This window comes from Panthera onca, chromosome A2, assembly GCF_046562875.1.
Source record: "Panthera onca isolate mPanOnc1 chromosome A2, mPanOnc1 haplotype 2, whole genome shotgun sequence".
Lineage (NCBI taxonomy): Eukaryota > Metazoa > Chordata > Mammalia > Carnivora > Felidae > Panthera > Panthera onca.
The window spans coordinates 153639767-153665574 of record NC_138340.1 but is presented as its reverse complement, the minus strand read 5'-3'; the positions used below and the strand labels follow the sequence as shown (position 1 = coordinate 153665574).

General features: G+C 46.0%; 2 protein-coding genes across 2 annotated transcripts in view; one reads left to right on the top strand and one right to left on the bottom strand.

The window, feature by feature from the left end:
* Positions 1-7847: 7847 nt before the first annotated feature.
* Positions 7848-9215, bottom strand: LOC144613821 (uncharacterized). The gene is made up of 3 exons (XM_078435314.2): positions 9204-9215; positions 8589-9151; positions 7848-8264 (listed from the first exon to the last, which is right to left on the bottom strand). Exons 1-3 carry the CDS (start codon positions 9213-9215, stop codon positions 7973-7975), a joined length of 867 nt encoding a protein of 288 aa, XP_078291440.1. The 3' UTR covers positions 7848-7972.
* The window catches only part of ZC3HAV1 (zinc finger CCCH-type containing, antiviral 1), a 61011-nt gene continuing 44288 nt past the window's right edge, over positions 9086-25808 (top strand). Inside the window, exons 1-2 of the mRNA XM_060633237.3 lie at positions 9086-9521; positions 25659-25794. Coding sequence (XP_060489220.2) covers positions 9214-9521; positions 25659-25794 — 444 coding nt within the window. The 5' untranslated portion in view covers positions 9086-9213. The remainder of the gene's footprint in view (positions 9522-25658; positions 25795-25808) is intronic.

Genomic DNA, 25808 nt, shown 5'->3' with positions numbered 1-25808 from the left:
CTTTTAAGACACAGAGAGAGAGAGAGAGACGGAGACAGAGACAGAGCATGAGCAGGGGAGGTGCAGAGACAGAGGGAGACACAGAATCCAAAGCAGGCTCCAGACTCTGATCTGTCAGCACAGAGCCCGATGAAGGGCTTGAACCCACAGACCTCGAACCCACAGACCTCGAGATCATGACCCGAGCCAAACTCAGATGCTTAACTGAATGAGCCACCCAGGCACCCCTACAATCAATATCCTTATCACACGTGGTTTCTGCTGAGCAGCTCAGCTGGGTGGTTCTAGCTCAGAGTTTTTCCTGAGGTTAAATTCAAATTGTCTGCTGGACCGTAGTCGCCTAACATCTTGACGGAAGCTGAAGGATCCCATTCCAAGTGACCCACCCACTGGCCTGGCAACTTAGTGCTGGTTGTTGGTGGGAGGCCCTTGTCCCCTGCCACAGGGATCTCTCCATAGAGCTGCTCGATTGTCCACACAAAGTCACAGCTGGCTTTCCCAGAGGGAGTGATGGAAGAAAGAGCAAGGAGGAAGTCACAAAGTTTTTTTATGATGTACCCTTGGAATTCACAGGCTCATTTCTTTAATATCCTGTTGAGAAACACAGATCTCTCCTATTTGGTGTGGGAGGGGTTGACATACAGGTGCAAACATCAGAAAGCGAGACTCACTGGGAGTCAGCCTGCTATATCACGCCACAGTCACCAAATCAGCCCCACCCTTAGGTCACTCCTACCTGTTGCCTCCGCTTTCAGACTAGTGCTACCAGGTGAAGGCTGGCAGCCTGAAGTTCCTCATTTGAACACCACCAAAGCAAAGTCTGTAAATTCGTCCTCTCGGAGGAGAGTGGCCCTTCTCACTCCACCAATACCTGCAGCCCCATCCTTTCCCAGCTCAGTCAAATGAGGGAAATCCCCTCGGCTTGTTCCCCGCCTTTGCCCTCCCCTGTCTGGCTGCCTGACTCCTCCCTCGACTTCCCACACCTCCTGGGGAACATCTGTTTGCCGTGGACTTTGGACATTCCATCTGACTCACCCCTCTGATGTTTATGGACTTTTAATTTCTATGACTTAGCATAGCTGGCTTGTTGCTGCCCTGGGCTTCCCTCTCTGACTGGTGGTTCAGCTGACTCCTGTAGCCTGCTACCAGGCCAGTTTGCCCCAGCAACTGCAGCTCTGCGCTCTACCCAGATTTATTTCTTCCAAATGTTCACATTTGCCCATCTTCTGCTGGGCACTGCCCATCAGCACATTTGCTGATCTTCTAGTAAAACAGCAGCAATAAATGAGCAAGCAAACAAAAAAATCTCTCTCTGGCTACCTGAACAATTTCTCACGCTTCCCTCCCCCTTTCCCGCCACCTCCCCACTCATCTCCTCTCGTCCCCTTTCCTTGTTAGTCCTCTAAAATGAGCCATCTGGGGCGCCTGGGTGGCTCACTCGGTTGAGCGTCCGACTTCAGCTCAGGTCATGATCTCACACTCCGTGGGTTTGAGCCCCACGTCGGGCTCTGTGCTGACAGCTCAGAGCCTGGAGCCTGTTTCGGATTCTGTGTCTCCCTCTGTCTCTGCCCCTCCCCCACTCATGCTCTGTCTCTCTCTGCCTCAAAAATAAATAAAAACAGTAAAAAAAAAAAAAATTTAAAATGAGCCATCTATTCTGATTTCCAACCTTCCCGTTCGGAGAAAACTCTTCTATCAAGCATATGGGAGAATTCATTGACATAGGAGCCGTCTGTGGGATACAAGAGTTAGCATCCTGGCAAGGCCAGAGGGGTAGAGCAACATTGCTTCCAAGTGCCTCCTAGAAGCCTGGGAAGGCGACAGCCCGTGAAGAGTGATATTGAGATGCCGGAATTTTTGTGGCATACAGTAGATGAAAGGATTAAAAGATTCAGAAAAGTGGGCATGGTAGAATAGATACATTATGTTAGGCCAGCAGAAGATCCACCAGAGGACTGGGCTCAGAGAACAGCCCAGCGGAATCCCATTTATCACCGATGAGGGGGGACACTAGCAACACTGAGATAGTTCTGTGGTGCTTTCCCCATAGGACATACCGGATGGGAGGAAAGGCTGTCCTAGGACTTGACTCACCGATAGCAGCGGGGACGAGAGGACCCTGATGCCGTAGACCCTGGACGATGGCCCTTAACTGAAAAAGCCAGGGGTTTGTAAGTTCAGAGTGCCAGCCAGCAGCCCCGACCTGTGGAGAGCTTCAGAGATTTTGAACAGAACAGAATTTCCCAACGAGGGAAGTAGATGGGTAGCCAGCAAAGTACTGTTTCCTGTGTATAATCTAAAAAAAGAATAAGGATTAATGAGCAGGACAATGAGAGAGACAGTGACCCCAATAAAAGTGCACAATTCCTTACCTGGTTTCCATTCCTGAACCAGTGTTCTGACGCAGAACCCAGTGACTGAAGAGGTGGCCAGGTCCCCAGGGAGAAGGACCTAAACACCCAGGGTACCTGGGTGGCTCAGTTGGTTAAAACGTCCAATTGCAGCTCAGGTCATGATCTCGCCAGTTCGTGAGTTCGAGCCCCGTGTTGAGTTCTGTGCTGACAGCTCAGAGCCTGGAGCCTGCTTCGGATTCTGTGTCTCCCTCTCTCTCTGCCCCTCCCCTGGTCGTTTTTTTTCTCTCTCTCTCTCAAAAACAAACATTTAAAAAAATTTTTAAAAACCCACTATGGCGAGAAGGAACTGTAATAGTGGCTCCAATCCTTCCCCAAAGAGATCTACAACATTTATGTGGATGACAGCACTGGGGAAAGGGAATGTGAGAGAGTGGAGGAACCATGCAGTATCCTCCAAATTGAAAAAGCACTTTGAGACCAAAAACCAAAGCAGGCGCCTCCATACAGTTTACGCAGAATTTTATTCAGGGTACCTTGCTGACAGGGGGGATCAGGCTGGTGACGATCAGAGGCTGAGCAGCTCTTCTCCGTAAAGTTCAGATTTAGTTGATGGATTTTATAAAGAGAGGGATGTGAGGGTGAGCAGAGCAGTAAAATCAAAGTGTATACATTAATGTGACTAATACCTAACAGTAATTATCCTCCTGGCATCTCCTGTGCTTCAGGAGGGGGCAACTATGTTGTCCGTGTTTATACCTCTATTAGTGAGCTGGGGACCATGACAGATCTCCCAGTGCTCTCCTTGCAGGATATGATCACAGAATATATGCATCATTCTTTAGGGGGGCAGGAACAAGCAGTGCTGGAGAGGCCATTGAGCTCGCATAGTAAAGATGGTGGGCCAAAGGGGCACCTGGGTGGTTCAGTCGGTTGAGCGTCCGATTTCAGTTCAGGTCATGATCTCCCAATTCATGAGATCGAGCCCTGCACTGGGCTCCGCACTGACGGTGTAAAGCCTGCTTGGGGTTCTCTCTCTCTCTCCCTCTTTCTCTCTGTCCCTCCCCGGCTCTCTCAAAAATAAATAAACATTAAAAAAAAAAAAAAAAAGATGGCAAGCCAAAGATAGAGTCACTCTGGCCAACATTCGTACCGGAGATACCCAGATATTTGGGTGACTGTTGTGTAGAAGGTCAGAGGTCAACTGATACCCCGAGATGTGAAGGCCCCCCTGTTAGAACGGGAGCGAATGGATTCCTTAGAAGAGTCCAACTTATGATGAGTCCTCTGGGTCCATGGACTCACTGGTTGTCATTTCCCTCATCCCCAAATGTGCAGTTGGGATTGACATTCTTGGAAGTTGGGCTCGCATTACCTCCTTGTCCTGTTGCATGAGAATTATCACAGTAGGGAAGGCCAAGCAGAGCGGCTAAAACCACACCTCGCCCACCCCCTTCCCCAGGCCAATATAGTAACCACAAAATAGCATTGCATTCCAGGGGTGAGGGGGGGTGTCAGAGATTAGTGCCACTCTTAAATATTGAAAAGATGAAGAAATGTTGTCGCTGTCATATGTCTGTTTCACTTGTCATTGTTGACCCTGCAGCAATAGGATGGACCCTAGAGAATGACTAGGGACTATTGCAAGGAGGTAACTCCTGGTCAATACCGGTTGTGCCAAACGTAGTGTCTTAGCTGGAGCAGAGCCATGCAGCCTGAGGCGCATGGTTTGTGGCCACTGATTTGGCAAATGCATTCTTTCTATCCCATTCAACAAAAAAGGGTCAGAAATAGTTCGTATCCCCACAGAATGGAGAGCAAGTATTTCCTGTTTTGCCACGGGGTTGTGTTCACTCTTCAGTCCTCCGTTGTGGTATCGTCTGAAGAGAACCAGAACGTTTGGACATCCCACAAACATCCCGTTGACCCATTACACGGATGATACCGTACTGCCCAGGCAGGAGGAGGAAAAGGTGGAGACTGTGCTAGAGGTTTGGTATGACGTACCCACTCCAGAGAGTGGGAGATAAGTCCTACAACGATTTGTGACCTGCCACTTCACCAAACATTCTGGGGGACCGATGATCCAGCAGCATGCTGGGACATCTCCTCCCCCCAGAAAGACGCCTTGCTACATCTCCTATCCCTTCCTGGAAAAAACGAAATGCAAAGCCTGTTAGGAATCTTTGGGTTCTTGAGAAGACACATTTCATACCTAAGAACAGTCCTGCTGCCCACATACTGGGTTACGTGGAAAGCTGTTGGCTTTGAGTGGGCCCAGAGCAGGAAGGAGCTCTGCAGTAGGTCCAGGCTGTGATACAAACAGCCCTTCTGTTCAGATTATATAATCGAGCAGAGCCTACAGTGTTGGAGGTGTCAGTGATGGAATAAGTGTGGCATTGGCGGCACATCCCAGTAGAATCACTATGTAGACCCCTGGGATTACGGAACAAGTTCCTACCCACTGCGGTGAAGAGTTACACTCCTTCTAAAAAGCAGCTCCTAGCTTGCTACCGGGCCCCGGTAGAGAAAACAAATGATCATGGGTTCAGAATGGGCCATCACAAGCTAGGTCCTATCGGACACATCGACAGGTCAGGCAGGCCTAACATTAGAGCCATCCTAAGGTGAAACCGGTCCATCTGATACGGAGCACAACCAAGACCAGAAGGTACAGACAAGCTGCATGAATACACAGCCCACGTCTCCATGTCATTCATTAGGTTACATTGGCGTCCCAGCCCTAGCTTACCCCTAGGACCATACGAGGGGGCCCCACAATAACCAGTTAAAGGAGGAAGGAAAAAGCCCAAGTTGGGGTTGTGAATGAGTCATCCCAGTAGGCAGTACAAGCTGAAAATGGAGGGTGGCTACAGTCTTGAAAAGCAGTGGTGAAGGGAAATCTCTGCAGTGCTCCCATAATAAGTGCAGAGCATTTATTTGAGATGCTCAAATAAATTTTTTTTATATTCGTTTTTTTAAGAAAGAGAGAGAGAGAGAGCGCGCGCGCACACACATACACACGTTTGAACGGGGGAGAGGCAGAGAGGGAGAGAGAGAGAAAGAGAGAATCCCAAACAGGCTCCATGCTGTCAGTGTGGAGCTGGATGCAGGGCTGGACATGGGGCTCAAACTCAAGAATCGTGAGATCATGAGCTGAGCCAAAATCAAGAGTGGGACAGTTAAGGTACTGAACCACCCCGGGGTCCCTTTGGTGGAGGGCTATGATAAGGGCTAGTTGTGGCCTTGCAACCAACTGCAGTGACAGGGGCTAGAGGTCATTCCATTAATTTTCCTCTTCTAAGTTTCCTTACAGGAAGAAGAGTGGCCCACGAAGCCCTGAAGGAGCCGTCCCCTGAATACGGATGGACAAATAGATCCATGTGGCACACAGGGTGACTGTAGTGGACAAGCGTGTGTCAGTCAGACCCCCTTCAAGGCAGGGCTTGCTGCCCAACAGCTAGAAGATGTGTGGAGCTGATAGCCTCCAGCTTTAGCCCCTTCAGGATCTGCTCCAGTGTTTGAGCCCGAGTCATGTACTTGTCCAGTGGCCCCTGGCCACGACTGAGCAGGGCGGCGGTACAAGGGCTTGGGCTTTTCTGCCCAATGTTAGCATGATAGGGAAAAATAGGATAAAATAGGCAGAGAGGGAAATATTAGGGCCTGAGTTTCCTGGGCGGGGTGGGGTGGGGTGGGGTGGGGGGGACAACACATATTTTGGAACAATGTTGGGAGTGTCTGACCACAGCAAACCCCTCTGGGCATAAGGTTCCTCTTAAGAATGTAACAGATACCACACCTACCCTCCCTGGGGTTTCCCTCAGGAATTTGACAAAAAGACCTGACTAAAAATAAGTAGACCAAAGAGGTATGACCCACAAGGAATGATATGGCCATAGGCCACCCCTCATACAGTGGAAACGAGCCAATCAGGAACGGACAACCCAGCACCTAGAGTTGTCAAGCCAATAAGGGTAAAACCTGAGAAGACACAAGAGGGGAGGGAAAGGGAGGGGGGGGACCAGAACCTTATAAAACAAGGACCCTTGCCTATAGTCCTGGGCATTCACTTTCGAATGTCTCCTCTGTGCAAAGAGAGCTTTCACACTCTTCTTACTGTCTAATCTGATACTCTAATAAACTTCTGCCGGCTGCTCATTTGTGTCCATCTCTTCATTCTCTGAAGCGGCGAGACAATGATTCCCGGGTATTGAGGTAAAACAAAATCCTGCAACATTTCACTCCTGCTCCCCATCGGGCTGGCAAACTTTGTCAGATCCGTATCATTGTCTGACAGCTGCCATAGCCCTAGTCTGCGCCTTCCCTTGACTTTCTCCAGTGCTACACCCCAGGGAATCGTCTGAACATCTCAACTCCTTATCAGGGGAATGCAACCTGTGACAGCACGAATTTCAAAATTTCCCCAAATGTCTGCCTCTTCCCTTCCCACTTTCCCTTATAATTGTTTTTCATGAATTTGAATTGAGAATTTTAGACCTCTATTCCCAACATTTTAGCCAGACTGTACTCTTCCTCCTCCATTCTCCTATATACCCATCGCAGCATTTAGCCACCGATTCCCTTATGTTTTAATATTTTTTTCATGTCTTCTCAAATACAAGCTTCTTGGGGGCAGGGACCAGTTTTTAGTTTTTTGTTTTTTAACTTTTGCATGTTCAGAGCGACTAACTAATGTAAGGGTCACATGGAAAATGCTATGTTGAATTTGACAATGAAAACCCTGTCCTGGGAACCTGTTAGAACACAAATAAGGCCAAGTGGATCGAAGACAATTATGGAAGTGATAGGTAGAGGGAACAAGCCAGATGATCCTGTGTAGGCCCCATGTTTGGCTGCCTTTTATGCCAAAGAACTCTACTCCTGAGAGACATAGTTCATCCACCATGAATTACCAAACTGAGAATTTCTGTTGATCATTTGAAGAATGCCCCCTCTCTCAAAAATAAATATTAAAAAAAATTTTTTTTTTAATGTATAGGATTCAGTTGTAAACTTAAATTCTTCAAAACGGGGGTGTCTACATGGCTCAGAGGAGCATGTGATTTTGATCTCGGGTCATGAGGTCTATCCCCACCTTGGTTGCAGAGATTACATACATACATAGACACAAGTTTTAAAAGAAGAAGAAAGAGTGTGAGTAGGGGAAGGGCAGAGAGAGAGGGAGACACAGAATCCAAAGCAGGGCTTTGGGCAAATCCAGGGCCGTCAGCAGAGCCCGACACAGGGCTCAAACTCGCAAACTGGGAGATCATGACCTGAGCCGAAGTCGGATGCTTCACCGACTGAGCCACCCAGGTGCCCATAAATTCTATAAATTTTTTTAAAAAGGTTTATTTCCTATCTGATCAATGACCCACTTTTTTTTTTTTTTTTTTTAACTTGGGAGTGTTGGATGGAAAACCTTTTTCTTCTTCCAACTTGGATAGGGTTGGATATGGTGGTTGGGGGTCTGCAAATTAACTGACAATAGACAGATTAACAGGGGGAAAGACAAGGTTTATTTTCACATTGGGAGGTGGGGGGAGCTCCCAGTAATGGAAAAGTCCTGGAATAGCTGAAGTTTATCTATCTCAATTTAACAAAAGAGTTTATTTAGAGCTTCAATGGGAGAATAAGGAAGGTTCTATTGGGCTTTCTGATGCTAATGGATGGGCAGTCTGTCTTCCCTGGGCGGCTGAATTAGCAGGAAGCTCCCTTGGAAGGGGGTTAATGGCAGCTGTATCTGAAGGAGGCTCTGCTTTGAGATTGAGAATTTCAGGCAAAAATTCCTTCTGCATCTTTTGTAGCCCGAATGTTTTCACTTTAAGACAATCTTTATACCGACTCTGGGGGTCCAAGAGGGTCTCCACAAGGGATAAGGCCTTGTCCAAACGCACAAAGAGAGGAACCCATCTGAAATTTCGGGATATATCTAAGCATGCCTCTCTGTGACCACTTGCCCTTGAGAATTAAGTGGTACCTGGGACACCCCAGTTACCGATCACAGGCAGACAAAACAGGGGCAAGAAGGGGGCGGGTTTCTTCAAAAAGCTCTTGCGAAGACGAAAAAGAGCGAGAGCAATAATCGCTGTTCTTTAAGAGGGCATGGTGTTGGGGGAGAAAGTGCACATCGGTCCTGGCCAGGTGGACCACGATCTGGGGCGTGGGGCCAGATCTGGAGAACCTCGGGTACATCCAGGTTCCAGCTTAATGGTTGTGTCTACTCAAGTTACTTACTTCCTGAAGTACAGAATTAGGATAATAGCATCTAATCCTTGGAGTTGTTGAGAAGATTCACCAAGAGCGAAGGCCGGGCACCCAGCTTCGGGCGAGCGCTCGCTAAGGTCGGTTCTTTTCCCGGAATGGGTGGGGTGGAGAACAGAGAACTCCTCCAGGGGGCTCCTAAGACTCGCGTCATTCGCCACTCGGGCTGGCTTATAAAAAACTCCACCGGGGCCCCAGATCATTTTTAGTTTCAATTCTTTCGGAAGAAGCCTCGCTGTGCCCAGCTGGGGAACGTCACCCTGGCGGAGCCAAGAACCCAGCGAAGGGGTCCGGCGGTTGCGGAAGTCGCCGGCAGACCCGCACGCGCCGTTCGCTTTCTTTCCCTTCGGCTGCCGTCGCGGTTCACTTTCAGTCCGGCACGGGGATCGGGTCGGGGAGTTCCGGCCTCCCGACCCAGGGCCGAGCGGGAAAACGAAACCGCTGGGCTCAGCTAACGGCGGCGAGGAGCGCGCGCTCGCTGGTCCCGGGCGCGCCCAGCGCAGCACCGCCCGCTCCCGCCCCCGCCCCCGGGGCTCCTATAAGTTTCGATTCTCCCCGGAGCAGCGTCCCGCGCCGCGGCCGGCCAGCGCAGCGCGCCATGGCGGACCCGGAGGTGTGCTGCTTCATCACCAAAATCCTGTGCGCCCACGGGGGCCGCATGGCCCTGGACGCGCTGCTCGAAAAGATCGCGCTCACCGAGGCGCAGCTCCGCGAAGTGCTGGAGGCGGCTGGGCCCGACCGATTCGTGTTGCTGGAGACCGGCGACAGGGCCAGGGTCACCGGCTTCGTGGTGGCCACCACCCGAGCCCGGGTCTGCCGTCGCAAGTACTGCCAGAGACCGTGCGAAGACCTGCACCTCTGCAAACTCAATCTGCTGGGCCGGTGCCGCTATTCGCAGTCGGAGAGGTGAGTGCACGGAGAAGGGGCGGCTTCCCCAGGCCCGGGTCTGGGAGCACCGTCGGGGGCCCGCTGCTCCGCGACGGGCGCGGGCGTAGTACCCGACCGCGTCTGCCTCCGGCGTCCCGCCTCTCTGCTCCCCTGGGAGAGCCCCTGCCCCGCCCGTGCTTCTGCTGGTGGCGGTTCTCCTCCGTCCAGCGCCTCCAGATCTTTTCTGGAATTTGGCCAACCCGATATCGCTCCGGGGAAGACTGCGGGGATACAGTATTTTGGGGCGAGCCTGGGTCTCGAACTTTTGGAGGCAGGTTTGAGAACGAAGGAAAACGCCCCCACTGTCTGGAATCTTGAGTCTTTCCCTCGGCGCTGTCTTCCTCCCTAGGCGTGTTGCACCCTCCGCAGCGGGATCCGTCTCCACCGCAGCGAGCTGGCCCTTTCGCTTGGGCGTCCATTCCTTGCCGCCTCCGCGCCCCTCATTATCACTTTTCTGATCTCCGAACCTAGAACCTAGTACGCACCGCCTGCCCTGAAAGGGCCTCCTCAAGGTTCCTCGATGTTGCAGTGTCCTCTCCCAGTGCTCCTGCCCCAACGTCTTCCTGATGGCCCAAACTGGTGACCGCCCATTCTTGGGACCACTTTGAAATAGTGCGGCTTTTCCCTCAGGCAGCTGCTTCTGGGTTTCCCCTTGTTCGTTTTTTTGGCCTCCTAAATCTAGTGTGCCCCGAATTTGGGTTAAGCCTTTTGACCTGTCTTCCCAGTGTCTCCCTAAGAGAGCTCACTCCCTAGGGTTCAGCTGTCACATATCCAAAGATGGCTCCCATTTGTACACGGGCTGACCCTGCCTTCCTGCTTCATCTGGGTTCTTCCTCTCATCTGTACCTGAATATGCTGCCAATCAGTCACTCTCCTCCTTTCCTCCAGGAAAGAACTCCCTCTTCACCTTTCTCAATACCTTAATCACCAAGCCTTTCTCTTGGTCCCCTTCCTGCCCAGTTCCGTCCCATCCCACTTCTTGTTGACCGTCTGTTCAATTAGTGAACGATTGTCTCCGACCATAGTCTTTCTCCCGGTGTTTTGTCTCCCTGTGCACTTATGCTCAATTTTTCTTGATGTAGTAGTACTTTTCACCCTTGGCTCCTTCTTAAAAACTTTTAAGTGATGTCTTGGTGTGCAAAATGGTGGCCATCAATCTTTTGATCTTGTGATTTTTAGGAAAAAATTTTAGATTACTAACCCCCAATATATGTGTTGTAAAAGCATACAAAATACAGGTGTTTTAAATGGATGAGGTCAATGAGATAGTTTTTTTTCTTTTAAAGTTTGTTTGGGACAAAATGGTAAACAATTTTAAAAAGTGCTGAATGTGCTCCGTTATTAAAAAAAAAAGTATTGAATATGTTGTTAGACACCAATTTGAAAGTATGCTTTTAAGTTGGAGGTACATCATAAATGAGTGTAGAGGGAGTTCTCCTAAGTCACAGTAACCCAGGAAATCTGGGAGGAGGAAAGGAGGGTGGAGGGTAGAAGATAGAAAGGGATAGAATGTTCTAGCACTCTACTGAATAACGCGGAGTTGTAAGGCCTCGTTACCTTTTTATTTTATTTTATTTTATTTATTTTTGGTTCTTTCCTGTTCTGTTACTAAAAATTCTTCAATTAGCATTGGCTTTTAGTTTTAAATACGTATTTCTCTTTTAATTGATTACTCTGGATATTTTCAAAATATACTAGAGAAAAGAGAATAGTGAACTGCCATGTGCCCATCATTTCAATTCAGCAGTCTTCACAATATGGCCAATCTTATTTCATTTATTTCCCCCTCTCCATCCCTGTCCCCAGCTCCAACATGTTATGTGTTTTGTAAATTCTTTAGTATCTCTGAAGGATAAGGACTCTATTTTATTCACATAACCTCAGTACAACAATTATAATTTTTTACAGTTACAATTTTAATATAATTTAATGTCCAGTTGGCATTCAAATTTCCCTGATTATCTTATAATAGGACTTGAATCTTCAGGAAAAAACCTATAAAGACATAATCCATAATTGTTTAAAAATGTTGCATATCCAGTATGTTTAGAAACTTTCAATTTTTTTTTAACGTTTGTTTATTTTTGAGACAGAGTGAGACAGAGCGTGAACGGGGGAGGGTCAGAGAGAGAGGGAGACACAGAATCTGAAACAGGCTCCAGGCTCTGAGCGGTCAGCACAGAGCCCGTCGCGGGGCTCGAACTCACGGACCGTGAGATCGTCACCTGAGCCGAAGTCGGACGCTTAACCTTAACCGACTGAGCCACCCAGGCGCCCCATAGAAACTTTCAATTTCTTACACACAATATGTTTAAAAACTTTAGTTTTTTTTTTTAAGGAACTTTAGATTTTTGTTTTATGAATATTATTCTGGTATTTATGTGGGGTGTGTGTGTGTGTGTGTGTGTGTGTTGTGTGTGTGGTTTGAAACATCAAAACCATTTTAAACCATAAGTTTAAACTTATTAGTGAAGTGATGAATTTTTACTTTATTGGTAAAGTATTGGTCTAGTTTATTTATTGGTCTAGTTGTATTTTTTTTTTCCTTTTTCATCACTTTTGAATAGGAGAATTACAAATTTTTAATCCATTAAAGTGCATTGTGTCTTCATAATAGGGCTCTTGGGAGTTTTTTTTTTTTTTTTTGACTCAAAACCTCGAAAATATGTTTTTTCCCCCAAGTATGTTTTTTTTTATATATTTAAAAAAAAATTTTTTTTAACGTTTTTTAATTTATTTTTGAGACAGAGAGAGACAGAGCATGAACGGGGGAGGGGCAGAGAGAGAGGGAGACACAGAATCGGAAGCAGGCTCCAGGCTCTGAGCCATCAGCCCAGAGCCCAACGCGGGGCTCGAACTCACAGACGGTGAGATCGTGACCTGAGCTGAAGTCGGACGCTTAACCGACTGAGCCACCCAGGCGCCCCTCCCCAAGTGTGTTTTAAAACTATTCCCCCTTCTTAGAAAATTAATAAAATCATCTAAAACTTGACATGTGGAAGTCTAAAGGATTTTCCTTGTGGATTACAGGTTAATGGGATCTGTTGACCAATTGATACTCATATTGAACTTAACCATTACCTTTCTCTGCCTGAGGGCAGTTTGCATTTTGCTGGACTTAGTAAATTTCCTTTATATTTCCTTATATAAAAATTCTTTTATATTCATGGATAGGATTTCTCCTATCTATCTTGCAGTTCTAGTCTTTCTCTTATATTGCTTTTAGCAGTACATGTTAGTCAACAAGGGCTTGCTTCACTGTTGGGTGTTTATTTGTTTTGGTGCATCAGTTTAGATATTTCTATTTTGCTTTACTGAAATACATGCCCACACATGGAGCTCTAATCCCAGGTCTGTCGCAAACAATAACTACCATTCATTGAACAAATAGCTATCAAGCATTATGATAAGCACTTTGGAGATGGTATCCAAGAGAGTCTTTACTATAGCTCTCGAGATAGGTGTTATAAATCCCATCTTAATATAAAGAAACTCAGGCCCAGACCTCTTCAGAAATTTACCGAAGGTCGCATAGCAGGTAGCTGGCAGTTACTGTGGAATCCAGATCACTGCACGGTTTCTTAACTAGCCACTTGTGTTGTGAAGTAGCTGTATGAAGTACGACCTTTCATTAATTCAAGTTTTTTTGTTTTTTGTTTTTCAAGCATGACTGTTTAACTGTGTAAAGCAGGCTGCCTGAGCGTTTTCAACTAGCTTTGTGGTTTTTTGCCAATGTGGGTGTTTCCTCTGGGCTCTTTCCTGTTTGTATGCCTTTCCCGTTTGGTTAATTGTAACTTTGGGTGGGGTGGGTAGATGGGAAGAGGTTTAATTGACTATTTAATAAATTGAAAAAAAACGCCCAAATTGCAAAGAATAATGTGACAAGCATCAGAGTATGTATATACTCTCAATATGTAATATAACAAAAGTTCTATAAAAGAAAGTACTATATAATAAGATTACAACTCATCTCTCAGAATAAATATTTACGTTTTTTCATTTTTGCTTATCTTTTAAAGGAAAATAAAAACCATAACAAGCCTAAAACTACTTTCTATTTCCTAGTCTCATTCCCTCCAGTCTTCAGAAGCAACATCAGTTAGGATTATGGTGTGTGTTCTGCCCCCCCATGCTTTTATAATTTCCTCCCGCATACATTTGTGTGTGTGTGTGTGTGTGTGTGTGTGTGTGTGTGTGTACACACACACACACACACACAAAATGTAGTGTTGTTTTGTATTTTTTTTAAGATTTTATTTTATTTATTAAATTTTTTTAATGTTTATTTTTGTAGGAGAGAGACAGAGCGTGAGCGGGGGAGGGGCAGAGAGAGAGGGAGACACAAGAATTTGAAGCAGGCTCCAGGCTCTGGGCTGTCAGCACAAAGCCTGATGGGGGCTCCAACTCACGGGCCATGAGATCATGACCTGAGCTGAAGTCAGACACTTAACCAACTGAGCTACCCAGGTGCCCCTAAAGATTTTATTTTTAAGTAATCTCTATACCCAACATGGGACTCGAACTTACAACTCCAAGATAGGTTGACTGAGTTAGCCCAGCGCCCCATGTTTTATGTATTTAGAATTTTTACTCTGTGTTACTTTTTTGGGGATCTATTCATGTTGATACATAAGGATCCAATTTATTCATTTTAACAGCTGTATAGTATTTCATATGATTTATAGCACAGTTCAGTGCCTACTGCTCCAATAATGGGCATCTGGGATATTTCCAATTTTTTTTTTTTGCTGTAACAAACCATGCTGTCAAGAATATACATGTCTCTGGTGCTTTTCCAGAGTGGGTCATTACGAAGTGGAATTGCTGTGTTGAGTGTTGAATGGTTGCAGTTTCAACTTTTCTAGATTCTGACAAATATTTTCATGTTTGAGAGTCCCAGTGTCCCCATCTTATGGCCAGCTGGCACTTCGTATTATCAGACTTTTTACATTTATGCCAATTAAAAGGGCATAAGTTGTTTACTTTTAAAGTAATTTTCTCTCTGAAGTTTTTATTATGTGGTATTTGAGTCTTATGAAAATATATAAAGCATACAATGAGTTACCTGTGTACCCATGAATCAACTTCAGAAATACAATACTGCTGTTATCCCTCCCCCCGAATTCTCTTTCTTGATCATCTCCCCCATCTTATACGTGATAACTAGAGATAAATAAACTGTTCTTTTTTCCTCCTCAGCTTTATGGAGGTAGCATGGACTAATAAACATTGTTTATATTTAAGGTATTACAATGTGGTATTTTGTTTTTGTTTTTGTTTTTTTTAAGTAATTTGTATACCCAAGTGAGGCTTGAACTCCTGACCCCAAGATCGAGTCTGAGCTAGCTAGGCACCCCGCCATGTGATATTTTGATATATGTATACATTATGAAATAATTCCCCTCAGTCAAGCTAATTAAGCTATCTATCTCCTCATCAATTTTCCCTCTTTTTTTTTTTTAATGATGAAAACACTTCTGATCAACTTTCTTAGCAAATTTTGAGAATACATTCTTGTTATCTACAGGCACCATGGTGTCCCTTAGAGCTCCAGAATTTGTTCATCTTATAACTGAAAATTTGTATCCTTTGACCGGGATCCCCTTACCAACCCCACTCCCCACTCCAGTCCCTGGCAACCACCATTTGACCTTGTGTGGGTGTGACTTTTTAGATTCTACGTATAAGAGATCATACAGTTATTTGTGTTTGGCTTATTTTGTGTGCACAACATGATGATTCTGAGACTCACCCCGAATGTGCAGAGCCCTGTTTATGTTTCTGTACCGTCTGGAGACCTGGACAAGATGGACTTCTGCCCTGGGGCCTCTGCTTTACAACCCTAGTTCTGGCCCTCTTTTAGTTGTGTCCCTGCTCACTCTTTGAGGAGTCCATGAGGCCATCTAGAACCTCTAGTCCCCACTTGCATTCTAGACCATGCTCTGGGTTTCTGGGACCCTGGAATTCCCGAACCCACAGCCACAGCCTGGATGGCTTCTTCCCCAGGTCTTCCTACATGCGGCTGGCATGTCTGTTGCCTCCGTATGATGGCTCCAGCAGCGTGGGACACAGCCGGGGGTGAGAAGAGAGAAGTGGTAGGCCAGAGTCGCAAGCCAGGGCCGACTGTCTTCATCCTCCTCTATCCTATTCTATCTATATCCTATATATCCCTTCTATATCCATTCTTCCATATCCTTCTATATCCACCAGAGAACTTGGTGGAGTCTGAGAATTCTCCGTTCGAACTTGGCTTTCCAGCTCATTATGAAAGTATGTTATTGAGACAGGAAGACGGAACGTATTTTATTGAACCACTTCGGAGCTCGATTGTTTACTTTTCAACATTTGGGCACTTGCTGCATGGACCTCCATTTTGCCCCGAGTCCCCTGCTTTAGTTCTTTCAAATGCAGAGCTTTCTTTTGTAGGAAATGTGTGTACTTTATATGTCAATGTTTTCTTATTATCAAAATATAGATTGTCTTTGATTTTTTGCTGTTACAGACCCTGATGCGTTGAATTTTATGGGATGTCTCTCCGTGTGTACCAAGAGTTCCCTAGATGTCTCATAGTAGAACTTCCACGTTTATCTTTAGTTCTATGAGATGGTACCAACTTGTCTTCCGAGTGTGTATACAAGGTTTTACTACCACTGGGAGAACATGAGCATTCCCTTGCTTCATATCCTCGCCGTTTGACAATCATCAGCCTTTTTTTGCGGGGCGGGGAACAGATAAAGAGGTACAGTAGCTTTTATTGCTTTGCCAGGCAAAGGAGGCGGCAGCAGGCTATGGCCTTCAAAAACCTGCAAGCCTGGCTGGAGGAGACATCGTCAGCCTTTTAAAATTTGTGCCAATACAAGTAATGTGAAAACTTACCTCATCGTGGTTTTAACTCATTACATATTTCTGGGTCTCCAGCCGCTCTAAGACCTAATGCTCAAATTTACGTTTCCCTTCCTTGGCGCCTAATTCTTAGCAGTTGCTTCTTATTTCCATCTTTCATTTTTCTTTTGCATTTTATTGGTCTTATTTTTTGCTTGTAATGGTCTTTATTTATTTATTTTTTTACCATTTTCAAGTGTTACAGTTCACACTTACCTTGATGAGCACTGAGTAATGTTAGAATCGCTGAACCACTATAACATCCACCTGAAACGAATATAACGCTGTGTATTAACTATGCTGGAATTAAAATAAAAAAAAAGAATGACCTTCAAACTGGGGGAAAAAAAGCGTACAGTTCAATGGCAATAAGTACATTCATGATGTTGTACACCCATTACGGCTATCTAGTTCCAGAACATTTTCCTCACCCCAAACAGGAACCCTATACCCATCTGTAGTCACCCTGTCTTCCCCTCTCCCCGGCCCCCGGCAACCTCTAATCTGTCTCTGTGGATTTGCCTGTTCTGGATATTTCTTACAAATGGAATCCTACGGTATTTGTCCCACTGTGTCTGGCTTCTTTCACTTAGCACAATGTTTGTTTCAAAGGTTTGCCTTTTACTTTTGCATGTTACCTGTCATATGTGTGGCGTATTTACCGAGGAGTCTTTCTGGAAGTTCCTTCTGTTACCAGTTGTCCTCAGTCCGTGGAGTCTCGCGGTTAGGCTGATGGCCATAGAGACTGCTGTTTTCTGTGACATCAGGGCCCAGAGGGGTGTGGGGCCCGTAGGAATCATTTGGGAATTTGCATCCTCTTTTCACATTTGTTTCATGTTTATTTTCATTTGGCCGAATCTGACTTTCGATTTCTGCAGCTTTCTGCAGAAATTCAGCTAAGAAACATAACGACATTATAGGCGGCCCTATGAATCTTGGTAAAATGTTGAATAAGTGACAGAGAAGCATCTGATAACAATAGATTTTCTACTTTTTACATAGTATAGAGATAGCAGCATTAAATGGTGAAACTAAATACAGATTTGTTTTCCTCCCATAAAAGGGTTCTCATTTGCTTGCTGGTCCTGACCATATTTACCTCCAAATGGGTATCTCTGATCTCTACCTAAAGGCTACTCTGCAATTGGCAAGGCTCCAGGGTGGGGGTGGAAAAGGAGTGAAGGAATCCAGAAGGACCTAGGATTTCAGGCCCAGGGAGAAATCATTTCAAACAAGCGGGAACAGAGGAGCTGGACTCAGGTTTCGAGGAGAGAATGGAGACCCGTTTCACTGTCTTTTGGGCTCTGCCACACTTCAGAAAGATTTTCATCCATTTCAGACCAACTGTGAGCATCAGGTAACAAGTCACCTAGGGGAGTAATTTCCAAACATTTTGATTCCTGACTCCTGTCAATAGAGAACATTTTGAGCATGGACTCCTATTATAAATATATTTACTTAAAAAATCACATAACTAACGTGTAACTTCGTAGTTTGTATATTAAATATTTACTCACTTTTTTATCTTTTTAAAAAAATATTTTGGGGGGGGTGGGCGGGGCAGAGAGAGTGAGAGAGAGAATCCCAAGAGGCCCTGCCCTGTCAGCACGGAGTCCGGTGCGAGGCTTGATCTCACAAAATAGGAGATCATGACCTGAGTGGAAATCAAGAATCGGACACTTAACCGGCCGAGCCACCCATGTGCCCCTCACTTTTTTATCTTTTAAAAGAACTTTAAAATCAACTTTATTGAGGTGTGATTCACATACAGTAAAATGCACCCATTTAAAGTATCCAGGTTGCGCGGCGCCCGGGTGGCTCAGTCGGTTGAGCGTCCGACTTCCGGCTCAGGTCATGATCTCACGGTTGGTGAGTTTGAGTTTCACGAACCCCGCATTGGGCTCTGTGCTGACAGCTTGGGGCCTGGAACCTGCTTCGGATTCTGTGTCTCCCAGTCTCTCTGTCTCTCTCTCTCTCTGTCTCTCTCTGTCCCTCCCCTGCTCATGCTCTGTCTCTCTCTCCCCAAAATAAATAAAAACATTAAAAAAAAAGTATCCAGGGTGCAGATTCTTGATAAACAGATATATCCCCATGTAACCCTCGCCACGATCAAGGTGTAGAAAATTTCTATTAGGCCTAAGGCTATCTTGTGCACCTTCTGAGTTAACCGGTCCATCTTCCCCTACTCCTCCACATCTTATAGCCCAGGCAATATTTTTTTTTACTTTTTTAGGTAAGAAATACATGTAAAGAGTTGTAACATTTTTTTCCTGTACCCTGAGTTTATCAGCCTTGGGTAGCCCCTGGTGGATAGTAGGTACCCAGCTCTGGAGCAGTACTTCTCAGACTTTGATATATATCTGAATCACTTGGGGAGGGCTTACGAAAATGCAGATTTCCCTGTCACACATCAGACATTCTGGTTCAGAGGGGTGGGCTGGGCCCGGGGATCTGCATTTTCCCCATCATCCTACAGATTGTTTTGCAGGGGTCCGTGAACCGCACTTTCAGAAACAGCACCGATCTGCTTCCTGGTAGATTGCAAAAACGAGGTTTCATGTGGCTTCGGCATTTGAGGGCATAAAAGAGAAATGAGATGGATTCTTTAGCGCAGGCTGAACACAAGTTGAAAAAAGTATTGCTTTTCTCCGGGGTTAGGGCGACCTATCTGTTACTTTTCTGTGATAGAACCACAAGACCTACAGGAAGCCTGGGGCATTCTTGCCCCCTCCATCAGCATATATTTATGGAGCACATGCTTTGTGTGGCAAAGAGTAGGCTATTCTAGAGGCTTCTGCCCCTTCCTCTCTCGCGAAAGGAACCCTCAAACCACCGTTAAATAGTTTATTACTTTTTCCCTCTAGTTTAACATTCCTCTTAATTTCCAAAGGGATTTATGTTGGGAAGTATGGCAGGGGAAGGAGAAGGGGTATGTGTGAGGAGAGGAGTCTTGTGGGTCACTTTCTCTAATTGTGAACATTGTGGTGACACCACCACCACCTCTCAACGCTTTACCCTTCCTATGCTTTTTCTCAGCCCTGATGTGGACTTAGGGTGATGGGTCCAACCTTTGCAGTACATTGGAATCACTTGAGGAATCTTTAAAAAAAATACTGATGCCCAGGGCGCCTGGGTGGCTGAGTCGTGAAGCATCTGACTTCGGCTCAGGTCATGATCTCACTGTTCCGTGAGCTCGTGTCCCACTTCAGGTGAGCCCTGCCTCTCTCTCTCTCTCTCTCTCTCTTTCTCCTTCCTTCTCTCCCTCCCTCTCTCCCTCTCTGCCCCTCGCTCACTTGCGCCCTCTGTCTCAAAAAAAAAAAAAAAAAAAATACAGATGCCCTGCTCCTACCCCCGCACATTCTGATTTAATTGGTATGGAGTATGGCTTGGGCACTGGCATTTATTAGAAGTCACTAGGTGATTCTAATAGGCGGTACTAAGGGTGCTGGAGTCTGGGGCATTGTCTGCAATAACAGAGAGACGATTTGGGGGTGCCTCACCCTTGGTACAATAGACTACACCCAGATCCTCAGCACCCTCCCCAACCCCTCCCATCCTCTGTGGGCCCCCATCCTCCTATCACCCTCCGCTGCCCAGAGTCTTGCAGCCAACCGGGTGCATTCCTGTCCCCAGGCCGAGGCCTGCAGCTGGTACCCCTTGAGCTCACCCTGTGGCAGCAGTCAGTTGACCTTCTCTTCTTTGCACCTTGTGTGTTCTGGGTAGTACAGTTGTGGTTAAAGCCGGTTCTTGTCTTCAGCTCCATGCTTTCTCTTCCCCCACACCGTCCCTTATCCTGTTCCTGCGCTTTCTATTCGTCTGTTCTGATTCTCCCCCGCCATCTTACTTGGGCTTCCAGATTCACTGAGCCATCCCTACCTCTAGTCACATGGCAACTTAACCTTGAACATCAGCTGTACAAACAGAGTGAACAGGAGTCTCATGGCTTTGAAATAATACTTCATTAGGGCTTTTATGGGTGGGTGACATTTTCTTCTTAAATCAGCGTTCTCTAGATTTTATCTTTCACACATCCTGGTTCCTTTTTCACCTGGTTTACATCACGATGAGCTATTTCCTGTTTTCTGTGCAAATCAACTATATCTTTGTTTTTTATCAGCCCCTCCCCACAAGGTGTTGGGGAGCTGAGGGGGCTAGTGGGAGAAGGGAAGGGGTATTTGGAGACACATCACTGTAAAAAAACAAGACTCTCCCTTAGGTTGGTATGTTTTTCCCGTTGGTTTGGTTGTTGAGTCCAGGGCTGGCTCTGTGTTTACCAGCTCGCTAAGCGTCAGAGCTTGGAGGTGACCGTCTAATTCAGGAACCTCCCTTAGATTCTGATCTGACTAGTCCGACTAACAATTCTCAGTTGCCACTGCACAGTACCATCACCTGCCACCCCCTGTCAAATTAAATCAGGCTCTGAGGGTTTGGCTTAGGTATTTCTGAACACTCCCTGGTTGATGATTGTGCGTAGCCAGGGATGAGAGGCACTCCGCCGCCCAGACCTCATCTGAGGTGCGGGGGAGGATTTATTGCCAGGGTTAAAATAACATTTTGTTCTGCGGCTGGAAGGGAAAAGTGAAAAAAGGTCATTTGTTTGTAGGCTTTGGCCCGAGATCCCTGAAGCGGAGACCATTCTGCCTCTTTCAAGGCCATCTTTGCCCTTTTTATAAAAAGTTATCATCTCCCACCCCAACTCACGCTGTTTGAAGTTTATCTGCTCCAAGTACAGGCAGAATTGTGCCAACACTTGCTTTCCCTCTGAGCACTTCATAATGGTTTGTGGGAGAGCTCGTCTCTGTGCTGGGAGGTGGGGACTCTCTGTGGCCGTGCCCCCGCCTTCTGCAGGCCCCCCTGTCCTTTGTAGAAGGTAGCTGGAGCCTCTACTGGCAAGTGTCCCCAGCCAGCCAGCAGCAGCAAGCGGCTTTAGTACCTGGGCACTTGTTAGACATGCGCAGACCTACGGAGCACAACCTCGGGGTGGGGCCCAGCAACCTGTGTTCTAACAAACCTTCTAAAAATTTTTTTTTAATGTTTACTTATTTTTGAGAGAGAGAGAGAGAAAGAGAGAGGGAATGTAAGCGAGGGAGGGGCAGAGAGAGAAGGAGACAGAGTCTGAAGTAGGCTCCAAAGCTCCCAGCTGTCAGTACAGAGCCCGACGTGGGGCTTGAACTTGCGAACCACGAGATCATGACCTGAGCTGAAGTCTGACGCTTAACCGACTGAGCCACCCAGGCTCCCCCTCTAACAAACCATCTAGATGACTCTGACCAGCGCTAAGAGTTTGAGACTCAACCAGTAGGTCTGGGATGGGACCTGAGAATTTGCATTTCTGACACCTTCCAGTGACGCTGGTCGAGGGACCTCACTTTGAGAACCACTGGCTTAGAGAACCCGAGGAAGCCATGGCAGATTTTCACTCTTTTTCCCCACTTAAGCCTCCTGGTCAACATTAGGGCCCTGGAGCTGGGGCAGAGTGGTCAGCACAAAGTGGGAAGGAAGGTTCTGCCACCTGAAACCTAAAACATGACCTCCATCCGGCTCTAACTGCAACCGGTTTGGCTGAAATTGTCTCCTCAATGCAAGTTGTAAGAAATAGTTTCTATCGTTTCTTGTGTCCTTGCTACATGCGATGTCCTTAATGTGATTTCTGTGCATTCTCTCTCCTTCTACTCCACTCTTGATTTTCCATTTAATAGTGGGGAATAGCAGTTTAAATAAGCCCGAATGACTTTCCTTTCCTTTCCTTTCCTTTCCTTTCCTTTCCTTTCCTTTCCTTTCCTTTCCTTCTTTTTTTTTTTTTCCCCTTTTGGGTTTGTAAAAGTTTCAATCTGTTTTTGTTTTTACCAGATTAGGTTTTTTGTTTGTTTGTTTGTTTTTTTAGATTGGGGTTCCTTTTTTGGAGTTACCTTTGATTTCCCATTTTATCCAGCCTCAGTCTCCCAAAGTAAAAAGTAAACCACTACCTCATAGGATTATTGCGGTGACTATATTAAATAACAGAGGCAGAGTTGCCGTCCCTCAGTAAACGTGCAATAAACCTTGGGTTTTGTACTCTTGGGCTTAACTCCCAAACAGGTGAGCTTGAACCGCCCCACCCCCGAGGCTGACCCAACAGGCTGAAATTAGGGCAAAGAGAAAGCCCCTGAGGAGTTGGGAGACATCTAGGGAATGTGGGGAAATGGAGTAGGGCCTCCCATGGAGGAGCCTGCAGGTCAGAGAGGCTGGACGTAGATGTTGCAGACTGAAGCTGGGTGGCAGGTGAGTGTCATGAGTCTGGAGGAATGAGCAGTTTGCCTGAGGGTAGAGAGAAATGAGGAGTGAAACTGAGCCTTCATTCAGGCCCCAGCCAGGACCCGGCCCGGGCAGCGGGCAGCGTGCGCTGGCTGGGGCTCTTCCTTCAGGCAGGAGTGTCGTGGGTGAGCTCGAAAAAGCCTACTGACTCCGGGTTTCAGGCAGACCCATTGGGCTGCCTGGTGGTCTTGAGTTATTTAGAGGAACTGTTGACTTTGGGGACCTTGGAAGTGCCCCACTCCTCCTCAGCTAGGACAGGTTAGACCAAGGCTGCCTCTCGGAGCTCTGTCCTCTACCATGACCCTTATTTAGCCATACAAAGGGGGACATAGTCTTGGCACGGTGTGCAGGATATCTGGGTTGGAGCTGAGAGGAAAGTGAAGATTCTAAATTCCTTTCAAGTAACAGTTGTCAGGTATCTCTGAGACAGACCAGCGGAACCTTCTAGCTGTGGGGTGTTTGTTTCAACCGAGGTCATTTTCAGCTCCCTCCCACGAGGGTCGTTAATGAGAATGGCCTGTAGAATGAGAAGCCTTATACTTAATGAGTCTCACATTCATCTGGTAATGGTGGGGCTTTCTGCCTGGGCTGGAGGCTGGGCCCTCCCAGCCACAGATTCCGTTCAGATTCCCCCCCTCCCATGGGGGTGGGAGGAGTGATAAGGTGAAGTCTCAGCCCAGTTGCTGAGGGCTGGGAGAAGTTATCTGAAACCATAGAGCCCCCAAACAAGCTGAGAGAGCCGATGTCAGCTTTATCAAGAGGCGCCAGAGACCTAGAAGGGCCTGCCTGAGAAAATGGCTAGGATAGAGACTGTCACCAGAGCCTGACGAGCTGCGCTGGACTTCTCGAAGAAGCAAAGTGCATGGGAGGGCTGGTTGGCTTTTAAGAGCTCAGATGGTAGCAAACGCAAGTCGTTGATTCCGTGATTTCTGTGATTTTTTTTTTTTTTTTAGGAGATTCCATAGCTAGATCTGAAGGCAGTTCGAGAGAGTTTCAGAAATGCCTTACACACAGACAGCAGCATTTGAATAAGTGACTTTTTAAAGTAATCTCTACACCCAATGTGGGGCTCATTCATACTCACAACCCTGAGATTAAGAGTCGCATGCTCTACTCACCCCGGACTTTTATTCTTTAAGATTTTTTTTTTTTTTAAGTTTATTTATTTTTGACAGGCAGAGAGAGCAGGGTAAGGGCAGACAGAGAGGGAGAGAGAGAATCCCGAGCACATTCCTTGCTAAGTGAGGAGCCCAATATGGGGCTTGAGCCCACAAACCATGAGCTTATGACCTGAGCTAAAATCAAGAGTCAAGTATTAAAATTGTGAAAGGCAGGTTGGAAGGGTCTGATCATAAAACAATTCAGCAACAACCACCTTAAAGTTCTTGGTAAAAAGGGAAAAAATGCAAAGCTATTTGAAATAAACAAGGCTGATAAAGATTAATTTTTAAAAATACAACGATCCATTATAAATCTGTAGGTCAGTAACCATTCTCCACTAGGTAAACAGTTAAAGGAGATGAACAGACAGGGAGGAAGGAAAGGAAGGAGTAAGTAAGGAAATATAAGCATCAAGACAACATTTGGGAATATTCAGCCTTGTTAATAAAGTGCAAATTAAAAGCCTAAGTCTATTTCATGCCTACTGAAGTAGCAAAAGTGATAAAACTCCTTGTTAATGTGCTTGCAGGGAAATAGACAAAGCCACAGATTGCTGGTAGGTTTCCTGGAGAGCAGTAGATCAAAAGGAAACACAAGCTGCCAAGAAAATTACTGTGTCTTTTGAGGCAATACTCCCAAAGGAGTAAATCCCAGGAAAATAACGTAGAAGATGGAAGGTTATTTGTACAAAGGTAATTGTAGCCAGGTAGCTGTTTTTATAGTGAAAACCTGGTCATTACCTAACCGCCTGACAATTTGATAATGGTTGTGCCAACTAGAAAATATTAACCTCCCGTCATATTAGTAACTATCAATACCATAAATCTGAGGGCTTTGGCAACAGTTACTGGTAGTGTATTTAAGTTAAAAGTGGAATGAGTTTGTTATGTGGACACTTGATAACTGTCAAATTATGTTTGTCTAATGAAAACAACATTGCTGTCAGGGTTTTTCAATGCTCTAGATCAGTGCTTCTTGGGCTTTAATGTCATTAAGTCGTTTGGGGATGCTGTTGAAAGGCAGATTTTGATTCATTATAACTGGGGCGGGGCCAGAAATTCTGAATTTCTGACAGGCTCCCAGGCGATGGTGACGCTGATTCTCCCGCTGCACTTCTAACACTGGCAACTTCAGTCTCTGCCATCCACATGGTAGGCACTAGTCACATGTGGCTATTCAAATTTAAATTAATTAAAATAAAGTAAAATAGAAAATTTAGTTCCTGAGTCTCACTAGCTATGTTTCAAGTTCTCAGTGGCCGTATTTGGAAAGCTCAGGTTCTAGAACAGTTCCATCATCATGAATGTGTTCTCTTGGGCGGTGTGGACGTAGATCATCAGTGCCTTAGAGTGAAGGGGATTTCTGCCTCTTCTTCTGTAGAGTCGTTTGACACCTACAGCTAAGAGCTTCTTCCATTACTTTGCAGTCACACAAATCATAAAGGTATGCATCGGTATATAAGACATGAGAAGTAAAGCGATGAATAATTGTGTACCGTTAAAATATTTGAGAAATGGAACCTTTTTTCCTGTTGACTTTTTTAAAAAGTTTATTTATTTATTTTTGGGAGAGAGAGGCAGAGAGAGACGAAATCAAGAGTCTGAAGCTTAACTGATGGAGCCACCCAGGTGCCCCATCCATTTATATTTTTAAAGTGTATTCTTTAGGCAGGATTAGTAACCAAGGGATGTGGACATTGATAACTGAAAGTTCCCTGAATGATCTGTTTTTCTTAACTTCTGTGAAGGGGCGACACTAACAATTATCGTTTTCTTTCAGGAATCTGTGCAAATATTCTCACGAGGTTCTCTCGGAAGAGAACTTCAAGGTCCTGAAAAATCATGAGCTCTCTGGACTGAACAAAGAGGAATTAGCAGTGCTCCTCGTCCAAAGTGACCCCTTTTTTATGCCGGAGGTGAGTTATGATTC